The sequence below is a fragment of the Aegilops tauschii genome, chromosome 1 (genome assembly GCF_002575655.3).
Source record: "Aegilops tauschii subsp. strangulata cultivar AL8/78 chromosome 1, Aet v6.0, whole genome shotgun sequence".
Classification (NCBI taxonomy): domain Eukaryota; kingdom Viridiplantae; phylum Streptophyta; class Magnoliopsida; order Poales; family Poaceae; genus Aegilops; species Aegilops tauschii.
The window spans coordinates 232,601,398-232,621,811 of NC_053035.3; the positions used below are offsets into that span (position 1 = coordinate 232,601,398).

Here is a 20,414-nt window from a genome sequence, read left to right on the forward strand (position 1 = left end):
CATGTATAAGTCATGAAGAAAACTGTAGCAATGAAACTGACACGATCATAATGCTAAGCTAACGAATGGGTCTTGTCCATCACATCATTCTCTAATGATGTGATCCCGTTCATCAAATGACAACACATGTCTATGGCTAGGAAACTTAACCATCTTTGATTAACGAGCTAGTCAAGTAGAGGCATACTAGGGACACTCTGTTTGTCTATGTATTCACACATGTACTAAGTTTCCGGTTAATACAATTCTAGCATGAATAATAAACATTTATCATGAAATAAGGAAATAAATAATAACTTTATTATTGCCACTAGGGCATATTTCCTTCAACTATCTCCATGGTAATGCAATCATTTCCACCAAATGTGGCATTCAGAAGAGATTTAACTGGACCCAGACTTCAATCGTGGTACATCCTGCTCCAGCGGTTGTCCACGGTGCAACTGTCACATGAGTCTGATATATTTCGATGAAACCTACATGGGAATGGTCAATTCTCAGTGGAGTCTATGTATAGAGCGTTAATCCAGTCTGATGTGCCAGTTGATAACAACAAGAAAATCTGGAAGATGAAGATACCTCTTAAGAATAAAATCTTTGCATGGTATCTTCGTCGCGAAGTCATTCTTACTAAAGATAACCTTATTAAGAGAAATTGGCATGGAAGTCCGCGATGTGTCTTTTGTCACCATGATGAGACAATAAAACATTTGGTCTTCCAATGCAAATTGGCTCGTTCTATATGGTCACTAATCCAGATAGCTTCTAGCTTGTATGCTCCTTGTAGCGTTGCTAATGTATTTGGCAACTGGTTACATGGGATTGCTCACAGGTTCATAACTCTTCTTAGGGTGGGAGCGCTTGCCGTTATTTGGTTGCTTTGGCTATGTAGAAATGATAAGATTTTTAATGATAAAAGTACTTCTCTCATGCAGGTTATCTACATATGTACCGGGACTCTTCGTTTATGGTCCTCTCTACAACGCGTGGAAAATCTAGACCTGTTTACGGAGGTGTGTACACGATTGAAGGATACGGCAAGGGATACTTTTACCCAACATGGGTGGCAGCATGATCTTAGGATTGGCCCACCTCCGCTTTAGTCGTTATACAGACTCTACATGTTTCTTGGTATTTCGCCTTTTTATTTTTTGTTTGTGCGAGAGGACTTTATTTGGTTGTGTGCATCTTAGTTATACAGAGCCGGGTGTAAGGCTTAAACCTTTCAAGTAATAAAGCGCCCCTTTTCGAATATTTACCCCACGTCACTAGTAGGCAACAACCCAAAATTAGAAGAAGAAAAAAGATTTTTCCACATGCCATTGCAAAACAGCATAAATAACACCATGGACCACTAATCCACACACACAACCAAAAGCTTGCCCATGAGCGAATGGCCATCATAAGAGCAAGCAATGGTGGTTCACAATAAAAAAAACCCAACGTTAATCCAGGCCAAAACTCAACAAAAAACTCTAAAGAACACCAAAAAGTCTAGACACTCAAAGAAAATGAGAAGAACACACCACCCTATGGGAAGACGACGAACAAATGAAAGGAAAAGACACCACTCCCGCCCGATACGGTCTCAACCACCGATGACCTAGCCAGGAAAGATCGCTCCCAGCTAACGAGGTTGCAACAACCGAATGTCCAACCGCCTGGTTGCAGCTGCCAAATTGCCGATTGGAAAAGACGCCGCTCCTAGGCGCGTGCTCGCAGCCACCGAACGCCCAACGGGGAAGATGCTGAACTCCCCTCAAGCCGCGTACTCCAAGCCGTCGTGATCTTTTCAAGTTGCCTTTGCGCACAACCGCATCTGATTTTTCCCTCTCTGCCTTCACATGGTCTTTTCTCTGCCAACACAACCAGCACAAACAGTAAAAGAATCTCTTGTCACCTAGAGACGCAATGTGGCAGGAACGGGTGGCACGATTGATGACACCTGGACCAAGGCGTGCAAGACGTGGTTAACACCGGTTGACTAGTGGGGAAAGGAGCAAAACAAACTCCAGATTGACGTGGACTCGCAAAATCATTGCCCTGAATCAACTCGTATCCCTCCACCACGCAGCCACATGCCAATGGTCCACCCATCAGCAGATTACTTCACAAATCACAACGCGTTGCCCAAATCAAAATCATAGACCAAATCTCAAATCGAAGACCTCAGTTGATTAAGAGAGCTTCCACCCCTAGGGAGGTCATCGTGAATTAAACGATTTGGTGTTACAAGTAGTATCAGTTAGAAACCTTTTAGCTATTGAGCATAATTGTAAAACATGAGAGTATTCTCCTGTCAATTCTCATCATTGATCATTCGGTAGAGCCCGGCCAGAAAGAACATCCCAAAACGAAGTTGAAAAGCTGAAGCCACCAGGAGGCATTTCAAACGTTCAAATTTCACCAGTCCTCGCGCGTTACCGATACTTTCCGCTGCAGCCCTCCTGCGCTTCCTACTGCCCTACTCCTACAGGCGTCCCTTCTTGGAAGAGAGAGAAAGAGGCCAGTCCCCTTGTTTCTGTGGACCAACTCCAGTAGACCGTCTTGGCTGACGCGGCGGCCTATGGGGAACTCGATACACAGCACCCGGTGGACCAACCCCACCAAGCTCTTCTAACAAAACGTCAAAACCGACTCCTCGTTCGGAAAAAACTCCTCATTCCGCTCCGCTAGTCCAGTGTCCATCCAGTCCACAGCACACCGCCCGCGATGGCGCTCCGGCTCCACTCTGCCCTCTCCGCCGCCGCCTCCGGACGCCTCTTCTGCCACCGGGCTCTCTCCGCGGAGGCCACCTCGCGCCCTCAGTGGGGTGTGATCGCCGGCACGCGTCCGGTCAAGTCGCCGGCGCTCGGTGCGACCTTCCACCTCGCCGAGCCCCCGCGCGCCTCCCGCCTCCTCGTCCCCGACCACCTCCTCGGGTCGGGGCCACTCCCGGGCGTCGACAGAGGAATCATGGGCGCGCTCTTCTGCGACGTCCGCACCGTGAGCGCCGACGGCTTCCTCCTCCTCAACTTCCTCGACGTCCGCACCACGGGCCCCGTCCTCGAGAGTCAGCGCGCTGACCCATTTCGGGACGCGACCCTTTCAGCGCTCCCCGAGGCCACGCGGTTCGTCTGCAACCCTCTCAGCGGCGACCTGTTCCGCCTGCCGGACATCGACGGCACCAATAAGACCCTGTGCGACAACCGCCTCGGCCTCCTCACCAAGGCCCGGCGCGGTCACGGCCCGCCCGACAGGTACGCCGTCGCCGAGCTCCTACAGGAAAAGGAGCCCTCGAGGCGCTTCTCCATGAGGCGGTTCCTCTCCGAGACAGGGGAGTGGGAGAAGCTCACGGGCCTGCCGTCCCCGCTCCCACTCCCGCTGGCGCGTCGGATGGAGGTGGACCACGAGGCCGTGGCCTTCGGCGGCCGGCTCTGGTGGGTCGATGTGAGCTGTGGTGCCGTCTCCGCGGACCCGTTCAGCGACCGGCCCGAGCTCCGCTTCGTGGAGCTCCCGGAGGGCAAGGAGCGAGTGGCCCCTGATCCCCGGACCCTGTGCAGATACCGGCGCGTTGGGGTCAGCGAGGGGAGGCTGCGTTACGCCGTGGTGTCCCAGTGGGAGCCCTTCCTTCTCCGCTCGTTTGCCCTTGATGGCGACGACGATTGGACACTGGAGCACGAGGTGGCGCTTAGCCCACTCTGGACGAACGGGGGCTACCCCTGGCTGCCTATGGAGGAGACACCGCGGATTGCCGTCATCGACCCCATGAACGCGAGCATCATGCATCTCACCATCGGCAACTATGTTGTCACCGTGGACATGGACACGGGGAAGGTGGTTGCTAGTGTAATTGTCTCGGCGGAGCATCAGCTTGATCTAATCATGACCGATGGTTTCTTTCGGGCTTTTGTGCTCTCGCCGTGGCTTGGATCAAACAGGATTCCTCGTGCAGGTAATCGACTTGTGCATGACTCATTCTTCTGAAATGCAAAAGTTGTTTAGCATATAAATAGTAGAATAAGTAAGATCTAATGAAAGTTGTATGTTAAATACTTAATCGTAATGTGTGCACTAAAATTCAGAGAGGCATTTGACATGCACATGCTAAGTACAATACTCAGCTATTAAGCCATAAAGGACACAATTTGTTAATCGATTGGGATTTAGAAATACACGAAGAGTTTGATTTGCCTTGGCGAAAGATTGTGTGAACCTCCCAAAATGATTTATTGGGAATTAGGTGTGAAACTGTAATCATGCTTTTGAACTTTGTGTTCGAACGTGAGAATGGTTAAATATGAAGTTACGTTCTAATTCAATCAAACAATGTTGTTGGCTTCGCAAGGATAGGATTAGTTGACTGGTGTGAGAATAAGAAGTAAGGGAAGCGTGCGTTTGACCCATATCCACAATGAATTATTATTTTCTGCTTCAAACTAGCAAAGCTCCCAATTTGTTGACTTGCTGCAAGCTAAAACATTTCCAGTCTAAAGCATGGTAATCTGCCAAATTTCAAAGTTACCGATATATGTTGTACATTTTTTCATCTTTTTGTCAGACAGTTTTAGGTTAAGGATGTTGTAGCCTTTTAATCATTCCTCTATACTTCCTTTGTTTCATGGACTACTCAAGTATACTGTTGTCCCAAAAAAAAGTTTGACCGCTCTAACTAGCGTATGCTGTGATGATCTACTGGAAAACTTAAATTCTTCATTTGTTTCGGAAGGAAAAACTCAGTTCTTAACTTTAGTGCACAGAAAACTCAGTGTTATACTCCCTCCGTCCTAGTTCTTTTGCGTTAGTATTGTGGGCTGATGCTATCGTTTAAGTTTTTTCAAACGTTTATGACGAAAAAGAGCTATTTTCAGGCAAGCTGGGCAATGCCAGGAACAAGACTCTGGCAGACGTTCTGATTCGCTCAAACTGATACTAGAGCAGATGAAGCATGCAAGGTAACCAGCCAATATATATCTGTTGATACTTTCTCATATCTAATGCTTCTATGGCATCATGAGGATACTGCGTTCCTTTCTACCCATCCAGCGTGTATACATATCTGTGCTCCTGCTAGGTATTCTTGTTGTGTGTTCAGACTTCTGAGAATCTGTAGGGGAGTTGTTGATCTGGATAAAACAGATCAGGGGTGCTGGACAGCGCTAGTTTAGATTGTTGCTGCTGCTGCTCTTTCCTGGCCCCTTTGGCGTACCAAAACGATTTGAAATTTTGAAGCTACCAAGCTAATCCATCATCTGGCTGATGCAGTTCGTCAATTTGCAGCAACGGCGCGCGTTTTGGAGTTAGATGCAACAGGAGGCGTTCAAGATCCTCTTCGGCGGGATTCAACCTATCATCATCAGGGGGGCCAGTGGAGTTTGGGGAGTTCTTAGCTTCGATCAAGACTCTTGCCTTTCCAAATTTTATTTTGCTTTGTATGGCTATCTTGTAAACAGGGCCAAACCTGAAACCTGACAACTTTTGAATGGAAGCTGCGCGATAAACCTTTTCTCTAAAAGCGTTATGCATATTTTACCAATTATATACTACTCCCTCCGTTCCAAAATAAATGTCGTGGCTTTAGTTGTTAATACCGGTTCCTAGATATTGATTATAAAATACTCCATCTATTCACTATTATAAGATGTACCAACTTTTTTTTCTAAATTGAATGCATGTAAACATGTTTTAGTGTGTTTGTTCACCAATTTCAGTCTGTATGTAGTCCATATTAAAATATTTGAAATATCTTATAATAGTGAAAGGAGGGAGTAGTATACTGAGAGCAATACGTTATGTATTTGTTGTGGTTACATCAAATCCAACCCAGGAGTCCTGCCTAATCAAATTTAGCAACATTATCAAGGTCAGGGCAAGTCAAAGAAGAAAGAAGATAAAAAGAGGAAGTCAAAGATGAAGGCACATGAAGAAAGAAGCACATTCAGGTAAAGAGATTGTAGGCTAGTCCATGATAAACCATGCACCACCTCATTGTCCTTACCTTTCCATAGACAAGTGGACCAACTTATCTTGATAGCCTCGATCTTTTATGAAGGATTCCTAGCTTATGTACACCCCAAATGGGAAGCTCGTTCATCTAACAGAGTCGGCATCTAGAACCGTGCCCTTGCAAACCTGCACCAGGTGAAGGGCCATAAGACTTTTAGGGAGCATTTCGGCATGACTACTCACCTTTGTTTGATCACTTCCTTGACTTTGATTACACCGACTACATCAATTTCATCGCCATGACCAGCACTGGCAAGAACACAACCGATGTTTTTTTTTCGTAAAGGGGGGTTGCCCCGGCCTCTGCATCAGAGTGATGCATACGGCCATCTTATTAACCAAATAAAAAGGTTCTAACAAGGTTCCAAAATCTCTGACTGAAAAGAACTAAAAAGACAGCTCACACAGAGCTAAAAAGGCTAGAAAAACAAACTAGCCAAGATAAGACGCCACAACCGGCTGGCTAAAGATAGATAGGTAAACTAATTGCCTATCCTATTACATGACCGCCATCCAAACCGGTTGAAGATATCCCGAGCTACCATCTCCCAGCGGATAGATCCAGTAACCAAATGCTCCCTGGCCTCCATCGGAGTGAGTAGCGACCATGAACGGATCACGGCCGTGGCTCGAAAAATAACCTGCAAAAAGTGAATACGTGATGTTCTGTTAAAAACCAAATCATTTCTGCAAGTCCAGATAGTCCACAACAAAGCGCAAACTCCAACACGAATATGTCTCGCTAAGTCAGGCTCAATCCCAGTGAGCCATGTCCCAAATAACGTGGTGACAGAATTCGGTGGAGTAATATTAAAGGTAATGTGAACCGTCCGCCAAAGGACTCTGGCAAACGGGCAATCAAGAAAGAGATGTTTGATCGTCTCGTCCCGATCACAGAAGCTACACCTCGTAGGTCCTGTCCAATTACGCTTAATCAAGTTATCCTTGGTTAAAATAACTTGTTTATGGACAAACCACATAAACACTTTTATTTTCAAAGGAACTTTGACAGCCCAAACATGCTTGGAGGTAGGAATGGAGCTCGAATTAATAACATCAATATACATTGATTTAACCATGAATACTCCAGACCTAGTCAGTTTCCAGCATAATTCATCGGGTTGTTGAGAAAGCTGTACGTCCATTAGTCTCCGAACTAGAAGGAGCCATTCTTCCCAACGATTGCCCACTAACGACCGTCTGAACTGAATATTAAGGGGGATAGATTGAAATACCGTTGCAACGAACACCTCACGTCGTTGAACAATGCGATATAAAGACGGATATTGAATGGCCAAGGGTGTCTCGCCGAGCCAAGTATCCTCCCAGAAGCGTGTACTAGCGCCGTTGCCAATAACAACCTTTGTCCTATTAAACAAAGATTGTTTGACTTTCATCAGTCCTTTCCAGAAAGGCGAGTCAGTTGGCCTGACTGTGACCTGGGACAAGGATTTTGTCTGTAGGTACTTGCTGCGAAGGATTTGGGCCCACATGGCATCAGTCTCAAAAGAGAGCTTCCACAGCCACTTACTAAGAAGGCATCTGTTCTTAACTTCAAGATTTTTCAATACCAAGACCCCCTTGGTCTTTCGGTCTACAGATGATATCCCATTTTGTAAGTCTGTATTTTCTTTTTAGATCATCACCCTGCCAAAAGAAACGCGATCGATAAAAGTCCAGTCTTTTCCTAACACCAACTGGGACTTGAAAGAACGATAAGAGAAACATAGGCATACTCGTGAGCACCGAATTAATCAGAATTAATCGGCCTCCGTATGACATGAGCTTGCCCTTCCAGCAACTCAGTTTCTTCCCAAACCGGTCTTCGATGCACTTCCATTCTCTGTTAGTCAGCTTTCGATGGTGGATTGGAATACCTAGGTAAGAGAAAGGTAAATCCCCCAAGTCGCACCCAAACAATTGCCTATAAGCCTCCTGTTCGTCTTTGGCTCTACCAAAGCAGAACAACTCGCTCTTATGAAAGTTAATCTTTAACCCGGTCAATTGTTCGAAAAGGCATAACACCAGCTTCATATTTCTCGCCTTGGCCAAGTCATGCTCCATAAAGATGATTGTATCATCAGCGTACTGAAGGATGGATACACCTCCATCAACCAGATGAGGAACCAAGCCACCTACTTGACCATTCTCCTTAGCCCTTCCTATCAAAATGGCTAACATATCAACCGATGTGATCATACTGTATGTTCTGATCACTGTTTTGTCGGTTCATGCACTTGTTGTTCATGTCAATTGCAGTCTTTGTTGCGCACTCGTGTGTCTACTTTTTGGCATGTCAACAATATCGCTATCATGCTTTTATCTGAGTTAAATTAATTTAAAAAATAGCTAATTATATTCTAATAAACCAAGCCGGTTGTTGTGTTTGTCAAATTAAGTCGAGCATCTTCAGGTAACTTAGCCAGGTTCAATCTCCTTGCAGTGTAAAAAAAGGGTCCAATCTCCTTTATGTCGGTTTGCTTGTAGAAGAGAGCCAATATTTGATCATCCTTGTGTACTCTTATTATTGTCTTTTGAGTTCGTTTTTACCTCCCGTTAGCTTGATCTTGTACTGTCTTAAAACCTTGATCGGTCTCGACCTGACTTCAGGAAGACCAACAGCAGTAACTAGGGAGAAGTAAATCAGTGGAGAAATTGGCGTGCCGCATGATGGTTTTGTGAGAATCATCACAGACGGGGCGTTCTCGTCTACGACCTACTTCTGCTCAAGGGCAGCTCTGCGGGGTGAGCCAAAAAAGATTTTACATTATGGGACGGAGGAAGTATTTGACATGATATTGTGGCCTGAGGCAATGGAACGATTTCGTTCCACCAAAATAACAAACTTCTAAATACGATCCGCAAAATCGCAAATGCAATGCTTTCCCTTATCCATCCAACTGTGCCCCAAATGTGCCAAAACTGATTCAGATCAAAACAACCTGTGTTGAGAGGCTACAATGCCAGAAATACATCAAAATTTCTGTAGCGTCGACACGGGGTGTTAAATGCTGCAGTACTGGAAACACAATGTTACTATATATGCCTATAAAACACTGACTGATCCAGGAGAAACTAATGCCATATTGGAGTGTCAGCAGATATGTGCAAAATGGACTAAAAGGGAATCTTCTAACTCTCCGGCCAATCCAAGTGCCTGATCGGCCCTGCACTAACATGCCACGCTCCTTCGGATAGCTCGTCAAACAGTTGGCTGTAACCCCAACCAGCGTAGCCGAGGAAAAACCACAGGTCCTCGGCAGATTGCTCGCCTGCTCTGATCCCCGCAATTACCCGGCTTGTAGCAATTATGTTTCCGTAATAGAGGTCGGGTATGACTTGCGTGTACCCCTCCAGGGCGGCTCTGGACAAACTCACAAGGTGGTAACCCTGCACCACAACAGGTCCGCCGTAGAAGAGAGGGGCAAGTTTGATAGGCTCCAGGGAGCTGTCCAGGTTCTTTAAGGCGTCCCAGCTTAACCTTTTGTTGATGATTAGTCCATGAAATCCCTCGTGAGAATCAGCCGATACGATGAGCACTCGAGCATTATCGAATGGAACTGCAGCACCAAGCTTTTCGGTGGCGTCGAGGATGGACCCCGTGATGATATGCACCTTGCGCTTTTCAGGTTGACTTGGCGGATCGGAACCAACACTGCTGCCGCTCTTGTCCTTCATGTGAAACCGGACCGTCTGCGGTGCTTCATGTTGCATTACCATCCTCTTCTTTCGCAGAAATCCTGTTTGCCAGAAAGAGCAAGGGTTTAGAATGTTTATTATATATCACAACATTACCGAGTAATACATTCATAATAACTTTCTTGTTATCTGTGATAGTTGGGGATGCAAGAGTCAGCTGTGAAACAGTCAAGTAATACATTATAGGCAATATTCCCTCAAATTTTGTTTGAGCAGAACTTTCTTGTTGTGGCACTCTACAAAGCATGGACACGGCCAAAACAGCCGAATTGCCGTTAGTTCGGCGGGACACGGCGATACGGCTGGATACGCCAGGATTCGTGTATCCCCCAGTATCCCCTGATTTCCGAATTAGAAAAAAAAAAGTACACGGCGTTAGGGACACGGGAAGCCCAGTAATAGTCTCGACCAAATACAGCGCCACGAAAGTAACGCTGCTCCACGATCCAACGAACATGCCGCTGCTGCCTGGACTCGACGCTACTGCCGCCTGGACTCGGCCTCCCGACGGCAACCACGCTCGAGCGGGTAACCCAGCAGCCTCTCCTCAACCTCTTCATATATTTCCTCAATTTCTTGATGCTGAGTTGCTGCTGCTTCCTTCCCCATGTGCCCATGCCATTGTTGTTTGCTGTTGAGCTGCCGCTCACTTGAATGCTGGTGTTGCTGTTTTGATTGTTGCTTGCTGTCAAATTGTTCCAAATATCGGCCGGGCGAGTTACTGCTACTCGGAGGGTGCCCGGTACGAAAAAACCCTGATCGCTGCGTTTCTCGGCCAGCCAGTTAATCGGGCTGTCAGACCGATTTATCGGCTGTCAGAACGAGAAATCGGCCCGCAGCGATTAACTGGGCTGCCACTTTGGCCTATTTAGAGCCCAAAATATCCACCCCGTCCACATCTCACAGCCGCGCCCGTGTCTAGGGTTAGGGAAATTGGGGCTCCCGCGCGTCCTCCTCTCCTCTCCCGCTCACAGACGAGCAGCCGCCGGCGCCACCTCGACCACCAAGCAGTGCAAGGACTCGTCGTCGATCATGACCGACGCATGGATGGACAAGAAAAGGAGCATAATTAATGAACTTGTGTGTGCATTGCAAATTGGAGACTGCCTTTCTTGAATCAAAAGAGGCATCGACTGATGCACACATGAGTCTATACATCTTCAACTATGTGGATGAATGCATTGCAAAACTTGGTATGAAGCTGAATCTTAACTACTGCATTACTTCCATTGTTTCTTTCATTGCTTTGCATCAATTTTCTTTCACTCATTGCTGGTATCATTCATTGCTTTGTAGGTGCTGATAATGTTGTGCAAGTAGTCACGGATAACGCTTCCAACATGGAGCAAAGGCATTGCTCAAAGACTCGAGACCAAAGATCTTTTGGACCTCATGTGCAACTCACACCCTCAACTTAACACCGTAAAGCTTCTCCTTGTTGCTATGTAGCGTAGGATTGCATATTTAGAAATTTAGTACATTGAATGGTGTACTACGTTAAATGGTGCTGTATGGCCTAGGATATATAGATATGGCTCTAGTTAACCTACCAATAAATGAGTTACCGATAAATTCAGTTACATGGTCGATTTGTTGATTAATCCCTACTCGGCACCTGACCGAGATGGTGATATCCCGAACATTGGCTGTCAAGGAGCATGGCCTTTGGGAGCGCCATTGCCTGTGCCAATTGTCTGTGGGTGAGAGTGAAAGGCAGCCTGGTCTCTACTCTCTAATAGACTAATACTAGCATTTGCCATTTGATGTACTGTTTTATTTTTAACTGTATGTGTATTACATTTCATTTTTTTATATATATACTTGCCGTATCCACGAATGGCTGTTTTTGGAAAATGCCGTATCCTGTGTCCCCGTATGCGTAGTCGCCGTGTCCGTGTCTACGCCCATATATTTTTTTTTGAGGGAAACCTTAAAATGAGCCTCCAACACCTCATATGCTCAGGATTCGGGGGAAAAATTTCAGTTCACCTTAAGCAAAAAAGACGGTAGGCGGGAGGAAAGTTTCACGTCAACCGCCACCGCCGCCGCCGCTAACTCCTGATTCCAGCCATCCCCGCCGCCGCCGATTAGCCGGCTGACGTTCCCCGCCCTTCCTCACCTCATTCTCAACGGCCATCATGCCCCTCGAGCTCTCGGGTGGCTGCGGCAACTCCACCATGGATGCGGGCTCGAGGTCGCAGCCGGGGCCTGACGGACATCGCCCCTCGCCGCGCGTCCTTGCGCTCTTCACTGCACGACCAGCGCGCCGCCGGATGGCCAGCAGAAGCTCGTCGTACTCTTGCAGCTAGCTCAACACGACGGGCAGCGAGGCGGCCGCCAGGGGACTTGGCTCTTCGGCGGAAGCGGTCGCCGCGGAGTGTCGGAAGCGGTCACGGCTGGGGGTGGCTGCTTATGCGGGTGATTTGGGGAAGAAGATGACCATGGAAATAAAAGAGAAAGGAAAAAAAATAAAAATGCACCGATGGATGGAATATTCGTTTTTTACTGTAGAGATTTGTGGTACCTGTGCTACCGCAGCCTGCACGGTATTGTAAAACAGTTTTGGGTTTCCTTTATAGTGGTTTTACGGTACCATGATATAAGGGATCAGCTAGAGATGCTCAAAGATATTAGTAATCTGCACTTCTGCAGTTGTATGCTTGGACAGCAAATGAACACAGGAGGGTGAAAACTCTTGTGAACAGTAGACAAACATAGATTACAGTACTTCGCGGATCCCAAATTCTTACATAGGGGTAGACGCTGCTTTTTGCACCAACCTTTATATACCGACATATGGCGAGAATTGCTCGCATGCGACTCCAAAAATTCAATTAAATTACCCACAGACATTCCTCCTCCATATGATATTGCGCTTTTGTTCTCTGCCGGGAAAAGCAACACCGTAGGATAAAGCTCCTCCTGTGAGCATATGGAAATTATATCAATATTAGTCAAGTAAGCACTCAATACCAAAAAAAATGGTCATGTCATGCAAGGCAACAATTCAAGTGGGCTTGAGAGGAAAAGGTTTCCTAAAATATCCACTTAAACCTGGGTTGTTGAGAAAACACTGATAGCCATATAACATACCTATGGAACTCTGAGGAATGTTGGGTGTGATATTGTAATGATCACTGGATCATTGCAAAGGTAGCGGGGGGGGAGGTTTAGCGGAAGTCCAGTTTATTGACTGACGATAGATGGATACACGTATCCGTGTATATAGGGATGCCTTACTTGGTTCTCAAGCTCAAGTTTTATCTTATCTAATCTCATCTCTAATTCAAGGAAAGCTAAACCGATCTCTAGCTCTGTTTTCGTAGCTAATCTTTATTTGATTGTTGCCTGGTGCTATGGGTGTGGACATACCAGTGGAAATCTCTAGTACCGCAAAAAAAAATGTATTCAAACATTTTAATACAGAACAATTGTCTTGTGTTAAATGAATTGAAATTCCTGGTCAGCATTCTGCTAACAACATTATGTCCATAAACTGAACGGGCGGAGGGAGTTAAAATATCCCATTATTTCATCTAGCTCTTTCAGAAGGGATTGGAGTATGGGCCAGAAAGGAAGATTTGAATTTTGCACGAACCAAATGCTAAGTTGGGCCTATCATATGTAGATTACAAAATATGCTAATTAGATTGGCCATCTCTGTATTTTAGTTACAGCTCACACCGCTGCTTAACAGAACTGTAGATATCAGAGTGAACCTAATGGTTGAATGACGACCAGAAGCTAATGTACTTCCTGCATGATTATTACCAGTGCAAGCACCTCTATTACAGGTTATGACAAGCTATGAGGTCACCTATTCTCTTCAACTTGAGCACATGTCCTGGCTGGATGCCTTCACTAAGGCGTTGTTTGGATAAGAGGAATATAGAGAACGCGATCTACGTAAGCCAAAGAAACTGCCTAACCGTACAAAATCTTGTTTGGCTCGTCTAACAACACCACGGATATAGGAAACTCGTTTCTCAAACACCCAGAATTCCGGGTTTATGGGAAAACGAGTATTACTCGTTTTTCCACAAACGCGATTAGTATATACGGATGCAACTGCTTTTCTCCGCCCCCGCCTTTTCCTCAACAAACTCAGCTGGCGCCAATTCTGCTGTTTGTGATTCCGTGCAGCCTGCTGCCCCAGGCGCCACCGGTCCAATGGTAAAACGGCTGATTTCCGTGCAGCCTGCATGGCCGGCGTTGAGTGGAGGCAGGGCCTGTGAGTTGACCTGAAGCAGGACCGCTCGCAGGGTAGAGCTTGTGCGGGGCCGACGGCGGACGAAGCGTAGTAGGCCTGGCAACCTAGCAGTTCAGAGGGGCGGACTGGCGGAGGCGCGCAGTAGCCGGCGTCCGCGCGCGGCGGCGTGTACCTGGCGACCTGGGAGTCCAGCAGCAATCGGCATCCAGGGGGGTGGAGGCGCGCTCTAGCCGGTGTCCGCGCGCGGAATCTTCCACGGGCGAGACAAGGGAGCAGCGGTGTCATGGAGCGGAGGAAGAATCAGAGCAGAGCAGCATCTCCCCGAGCTTGGATGACGCGATGATGTGTGATTTGGGGAAAGTGTGAGTCACTCACGGAGTCACGGGAGGAGAATGGGAATAGAAACAGCTAGTGGTCGTGGGTATCCAAACAAGGAACTGGGCGGACCAGTTTTCCGAATTTTCTAACCAAATGTAGTTTTTTATAAACTGATTATTCGCAAAAACAAACTTAAAACGGGTTTTCCTAAAAATCGGCTAAAAACTCATTTTCTATAATCCTAACGCTAATCTCCACTATCCAAACAACGCCTAAGTGTGCAACAGTGCTACTATCTAGCTAGCTAACTAACAGTTTAAAGAGTTTACTAAGCACCATGCTCCCCATACTCTAGACTACTAGCTAATACAACATATTCCTAGCCAAAGCATGCTAACACAATGCGGAGAACTCATTACCAGTAATAAAAATAGGGCTGTGTTTTTCCCGTACGACAAAAAATTGGGCTCATAAGAGAGTTCTTTTTGTAAAAACTTGGAAAAGTTAAATAGATAGAATATGCAATCGGTTATTCATTACTACCTTGTCTGCTGATTTTAGTAAATGATGGCAATCGTTTGCTGTGCAGTCCATCATGTAAATAGTTGGAAGGCCCAAGTCTCCGCCATTCTCTGCATACAATATAATGATCTTTTTTGTGACAATAAATAAATAGCATTTGAAATGCAAGTAATAAAGATACATTCTTAGCAATGAACGGGCTATAATAAAATGTTTTCTGTACAATGGTGTTCCATTAATGTTCATATACTTTGCCAGTCTGCTTTATAAGTTGTACCTTGTATTAGTGTCCTTAAAAAGAAGTCATAAAGCGTCATGGTCCACTGGGTTAAGGCATTACTTTCGTTATAGATAATGCAAATTGTGCAGGACAATTCCAGTCTTTTCTTGCTTCTAACTCGTGAGGTATGATTCATAACACCTAGGAGCCTAAGATAAGATTATATTTTCTAGTCACCAGCATAAATGAATATATGCACAGAATGACTAGCATTACATCCCAAAAAATAAGTGCACTGAGATAGAAGGAAATGTTTGCACAGTTCAAAAGATAAGCTCTCCGCTTTCAGCTGATGAGTTCAGGTTAGTACCTTCGGTCTGCAAACCTTGAGCCTTCGCAAACTGAGAATTCAAACTCATATAACTTTTGAATGATCGGTGCAATTCACGGACAACAAGCTCTGTTCTCTGGCAAAACCCACACCAAGAGTTGCTGAACAACACCAGCACATCCTTCTTCCAAGCAACACCAAGAGTTGCAGTATTCAAAAATGGCGTTTCATTTTTGGAATCACAACCTTCAAATCCAAAGACCAAGCGACAAAAACTACTCGCTGTCAACAGAGGGATAGAATTTGCCTCATGGAAATCTTGATTGAACAAAGGCGGCCTTGGAAGCTCCTTTGAACTGACAACAGATGAGGCTGAACGATAATACGGAGAAAGACTTCGATTCACAAAACTATCAAAAAAAATTGCCAAGGAAGGGTAGCTAAATTCACTTTCCTGAGGAAAGACATAATGCTTTTGTTGAACTGGATCAATTATTACCAGGGATGGCATTCTTGATCCACCAGTTAAAGTTCTCAGAAGCCTATTACCACCATCAGAAAAGAAGAATGAACCAACAAACTGGTTATCTGATATACTTGAAGTTACCTGCTCCGTATATTCAGTGTTGTCACTTGCAAGGATGCTGGAAGAGCTAAATGTTGCACGTGGAGAATATTTGCTGTCACTTTTTTCTGATTCTTCATCTATATTAAACAAATCATCCTCAGAAATGAAATTTTCAATTCTTTCAGATTCTTGACTCAGGACTGAAAATACATTTTGCTGATTTGGCGGTCCTGATTTCTCTTTGTTAGAGTTCGCTTTTCTGCCATCAGGTTTCAAAATGTCCAGAACTTCTGTAACAATTTTCTCATCTCTGTGCTTTTGTAACTTGTCATGAACTTCATTGCTGCCATGCACATCAATGGGGGCCTCTTCCCGAAGATCAGGGCTTACATCAGAGGCCTCGACGGCTTGTTGTTCCTCCATTTCTGTATCACTACAATGAAGATCATTATCATCGATACCACAGTAGTGTGCAGGAGTTTTCTCAAGTATAGTCGGTGTTTGTCCATCATCAATATATTCAACTTGTGTTGCCTTGTTGTTTTCATGCACAGAAACTTCAGCGATACCATCATTGACATTGTCTGAGCTGGCAAATAAATCATCCATTCTTTGACTTTCTTGAATTGACACGGAATCCACCACTTGGACTTCAGGATCGTCAGACAGCAACTTTAGATCATCATCTTTTGCTACAAAACTTATCCTTGTTTTCTTTGACCTATGTGCTGATCTTGTTTTGTGAATCAGTTTTGTTAGAATTTCATATAAAGGACTATTAGTACTACCTTCGCTAGCACTTTTGTATGAAATACTTTCTCCATCTCTAACAACCATTACTGACATTTTCTCCCCTAAATCCATATACTTCGAGGCCAAATCATGCAACCTAGCTGTCCCAGAGTGGCCATCTGACTTACTTGTGCTCAGTGCAGAAGGATCCGCTTTTGTGCGCATTCTGGAGTTACCACTATTTAGATCACCAGAAATGACATAAGGTGGATAATTTTTCTGAGCATACTCCCGTAGTAACTTGAGAGATAACTTGCTTTCATCTCTAATTTTTAAGGAATCAGATAATCTATCGATAAATAGAATAGCTGAGGGCCTATTTGCAGGAAAGGTAACCTCGCCGCCACTCGCATCAGTATCAATCTACAAATATAACATGTAACTCCAAAAGTCATGGCATGATGCATGTAAAATTAGAAGCATTGGATATTTGGATAGGCCATGAGAAAAATAATGTAGCAGAAATTCATAAAACAATGCCTTTTTACCAGAAAAAACAAGATACTCTGTTATAGAGATCAACAAATTACATACTCTTACTATATTAATTATGAATAAACTGGATTGTTCTCTTTATCTTTAGCTTAAGAACAATTTTTGTGAGATATATTTGCAATAATAGAACCTGGTTCAAAGGATTTGATTGGTAAGAATAGATAAACAAAGGAGATATGTGCAAAGTAACAAGAATACAATAAACACATCATTCTGACATGCATTCTCCTCCTTTATTACCTACTAATTGACAACCACACCGAGAATGCATGGAGAGAATAGCTATCTTCGCCTCAGAGTAATATTTAGCACGTGTCATGTTCTTTTGGTAAATTTATAACGTACATGAAACGGACTTTCACTGACCTCTTTAACGTCAAGATTATGATAGGATTGCAGCAGGCTTCTTAGGTCATCCTCCTCTTTTGCTATAACTGAACAGGATGTGCATCCCAGATAATGAACACTGAGGAACCATGTCTCTGAATTGCTTGCATTGGCAATATCGAATGAAGATAATGGCAATTTTTCAGTTACAAGGCCAAATCTAACTTTCTCCGGTGGAAGAAAGTATTCTCTTGACAGGGCAGTAAGCTTTGCATAGAAGCTTTCAAACTGTTGGAACTTTTGCACTGTGCACAACTTACTATTTTCATCAGTTGATATTCTAATTTGATCTGAGACGCTTTGATTTGCTGTGGTAAATCCACCTTTCCAAGGAGAACCAGTAAGCTGACTCCCACCTCCAAAGGTCAGTTCATCATCTTCTATAACCTGTTTGTCATCTCAAATAAGTACATTTACAGGGATCTGTCCTCATATATGCTCAACCGTCATAGTTCAGACAGACAGGAGTTCTCTCAAAAAAAAAATCAGGAATATTAACCAGAGATAAATGCGACTTTCTTTGCTAAACTTACAAGCTCTAGACGCCCATCTGATTGTCTGGTCACTGTCTTCCCAGAAACGTCAACTGTATGATATCAGTGAGTATAGCATCCAAATGTCAGAATCGAGTTGACATGATTTATCATCCATTCAGAAGTTTTATGATGATCATGGAACATGAAATAGAAGGATTAAGGTAGATCAGTTTGAAAGAATAGACCACCTAAAACTATGTCATCCTGAGTTTCCGATTATGGATATTTTACCAACTTACACCATATGTTCTTGTGAGATCTTGAATCATTTATTAATCATTAACGTTGGTCAAGATGGAAACCTAAATTTAAGGTGTTTCTTCCCGTAAAGTTCTCAAAAAATGCATGCTCACTTTTGAGAGAAAGGGAGAGAGACAAAGAGCTATTCATGAATCGTAGTAGCCAACCTCAATTTTAACAAGTGCCTCGTCACAAAGCAGAAAACAATACAAAATGTTGGATGAATCGAGGACGGATGACACAGAGTTGACTAACCATTCTCTGCGTGAGTTTTTGATGGAGTGACCCCACTGCTTCTGTTGCTTCTGCCACTAGCCAATCGAGTAAACCAACCACAGAACTCGGACAGAAGTACAGCTCTGTCAGTTGATTGAATAAACTCCTCCACATCATCTTTTGTATGCAAAGCCACAAAAGGGGCCTCCTCATGCTTAAGTGACATGATATGTCGTACTGAATACAATATATCACGTGCACGAAGTTTTCCTTGATATTTGAACTGTATGGATTGTTGGTAGTATATGAACTTTGTTCCTTCAGTTGCACCAATAGCATCCGACAGCAACTTCTCAGAATTTCTGTACACGACCATCAACTTAAGGCGACCTAGCTCCATCTCCTCGGTTGCGACCAGCTGCTGTATTTCGGCCATCAGTGATCTTGACTCACCATACCCTATAAATGATCATAAGAAATAACAGTTACAGTGAGTTGGGACTCAATCTGATGCACACATTCTCATTTTCTTGAGCATGTGGGGCTTACCCCGATGCATGGTAATGCCTATGGAACAAACCTTGTACGTATTTGGAAATAATAATGTCGAAAACGTGAAATTGTGGAAAACTCATCGTAGTTTAAGAAGCGGCTCCAAGTCAATTTGGTCAAATAAAAAATGAACAGACAGACTGCTTAAAATTGTCCAGGATAGTGTCATCGTGCAGAGTTTTGGAGTAAGAAATCGCACAGTTTGCCTTGTCATGTCGGCTGCATCAAGTACTTCCTTGGCGCAATGGATTTTAGTGATTGCTTACTTATCCTTCCATGTACTTCAGAACTACTAGATTTCGAATGCAACATGGACAGAAAATTCTCGACTGTTTGATTCAACAACTTGACCTTGGCAACTACTCATGCAGTCAGAAACCAGAGCTTTCAGCTAGACAGGATAGGTCGGAGGGCTCACATGTCATGGTGACGACGAGGAGGATGTGGGGGTGGAGCCGGATCTGGGAGGAGAAGTTGGCCCTGGTCAAGACCTGCCACTCTGGGCGGCCAGCGGTGGCGCCGAAGCTCGACGCCGCCTTTGACTGTGGGGCGACGAGGAGGAAGGAGATAAGGAGGTGCGGCCATGCCGCCACGAAAAGACGGCGCATGGAGGCCGCCGTCCTCGGCTCCTCGCGGCCGGAAAGAAGATTTTTTTTTTTTTTGAGAGAGAGGGGGAAGATGAAGTTTGGCGACACCGAGCGCATGATTAGTTTTTGGGCAAGTACATGGATGAACCCATGGCTCGGAAAGCTTATTTCTAAATGACAACAAATTGTGAAAAATGTTTCATGCATACATCTTGACACTATATGTGTGGGCAAAAAGTTTAGCAAAAAACAACTTTTTTTGGCCTGTGTAAAAAGACAAAAAAAATGTGTCGTGGAAAGTTATTTAGTAGCACTAAAATTTATCTTTTTCAAGGAGGCAAAATAAAAGATATTTTTTCATAAAACTTTGTGGGGCGCACACATGTTATAAGATGTATGCGTGAAATTTTGTTTTGAATTTTTTGACACTAAAATGCGTTTTAAATGCACTCTTAAAAATGGATTCATATGCCCATGAGTTCAGAGAAGTCGAAACTGAGCATATGATTAATTATGTAGTTGTGAGGAATGAGAAGACAAGGTTGAGTAAAATGCATCGAACCACCACAATAGCAGCATCATTAGCGAAAAACAGTCACTTTACAAATCATGGTAAAAACACCGCACCAAAAAATTAACAGTGACAAAAAACACTAACGGTAAATGCTAAGTGCTTTGATAATGTCACTAATTGTTGGGGTCCACCTGTCAGATTGAGTTGGCAAAAAAAGTGTCATGCGGACATGTTGTCTTGGT

The 20,414-nt window shown here is 44.4% G+C and overlaps 2 protein-coding genes across 5 annotated transcripts; one reads left to right on the forward strand and one right to left on the reverse strand.

Annotated features, from left to right (window-relative positions):
• Positions 1-2,654: 2,654 nt before the first annotated feature.
• LOC109771618 (uncharacterized) lies at positions 2,655-5,518 on the forward strand. Of its 2 annotated transcripts, none has more exons than XM_045234149.1 (3): positions 2,655-3,934; positions 4,851-4,934; positions 5,245-5,518. In XM_045234149.1, the coding sequence occupies exons 1-2, from the start codon at positions 2,713-2,715 to the stop codon at positions 4,907-4,909; spliced, it is 1,281 nt and encodes a 426-aa protein (XP_045090084.1). In that variant the 5' UTR covers positions 2,655-2,712; the 3' UTR covers positions 4,910-4,934; positions 5,245-5,518. The 2 variants fall into 2 exon arrangements, with proteins under 2 accessions (XP_045090084.1, XP_020185902.1); XM_020330313.3 differs by having other exon boundaries at positions 5,260-5,518.
• Positions 5,519-8,911: 3,393 nt separating this feature from the next.
• LOC109771617 (uncharacterized) lies at positions 8,912-19,797 on the reverse strand. 3 transcript variants are annotated; one of them, XM_020330311.4, is made up of 8 exons: positions 19,490-19,797; positions 18,559-18,978; positions 18,061-18,113; positions 17,507-17,914; positions 15,325-17,008; positions 14,756-14,844; positions 12,465-12,606; positions 8,912-9,725 (listed from the first exon to the last, which is right to left on the reverse strand). In XM_020330311.4, exons 1-8 carry the CDS (start codon positions 19,773-19,775, stop codon positions 9,118-9,120), a joined length of 3,690 nt encoding a protein of 1,229 aa, XP_020185900.2. In that variant the 5' UTR covers positions 19,776-19,797; the 3' UTR covers positions 8,912-9,117. The 3 variants fall into 3 exon arrangements, with proteins under 3 accessions (XP_020185900.2, XP_020185901.2, XP_073367507.1); XM_020330312.3 differs by having other exon boundaries at positions 12,435-12,606; XM_073511406.1 differs by lacking the exon at positions 18,061-18,113 and having other exon boundaries at positions 19,490-19,767.
• Positions 19,798-20,414: the final 617 nt, after the last annotated feature.

What these genes read in the sequence shown, in the direction of transcription:
- LOC109771618 (XM_045234149.1), top strand. Translation starts at nt 2,713, where the DNA reads ATGGCGCTCCGGCTCCACTCTGCCCTCTCCGCCGCCGCCTCCGGACGC. An exon ending in AAACAGGATTCCTCGTGCAG is followed by an intron (nt 3,935 to 4,850) that starts GTAATCGACTTG and finishes AGCTATTTTCAG; the next exon opens with GCAAGCTGGGCAATGCCAGG.
- LOC109771617 (XM_020330311.4), bottom strand. Translation starts at nt 19,775, where the DNA reads ATGCGCTCGGTGTCGCCAAACTTCATCTTCCCCCTCTCTCTCAAAAAA. An exon ending in CAGATGGGCGTCTAGAGCTT is followed by an intron (nt 17,915 to 18,060) that starts GTAAGTTTAGCA and finishes GATGACAAACAG; the next exon opens with GTTATAGAAGATGATGAACT. An exon ending in CCATATGTCGGTATATAAAG is followed by an intron (nt 9,726 to 12,464) that starts GTTGGTGCAAAA and finishes TCTGGCAAACAG; the next exon opens with GATTTCTGCGAAAGAAGAGG.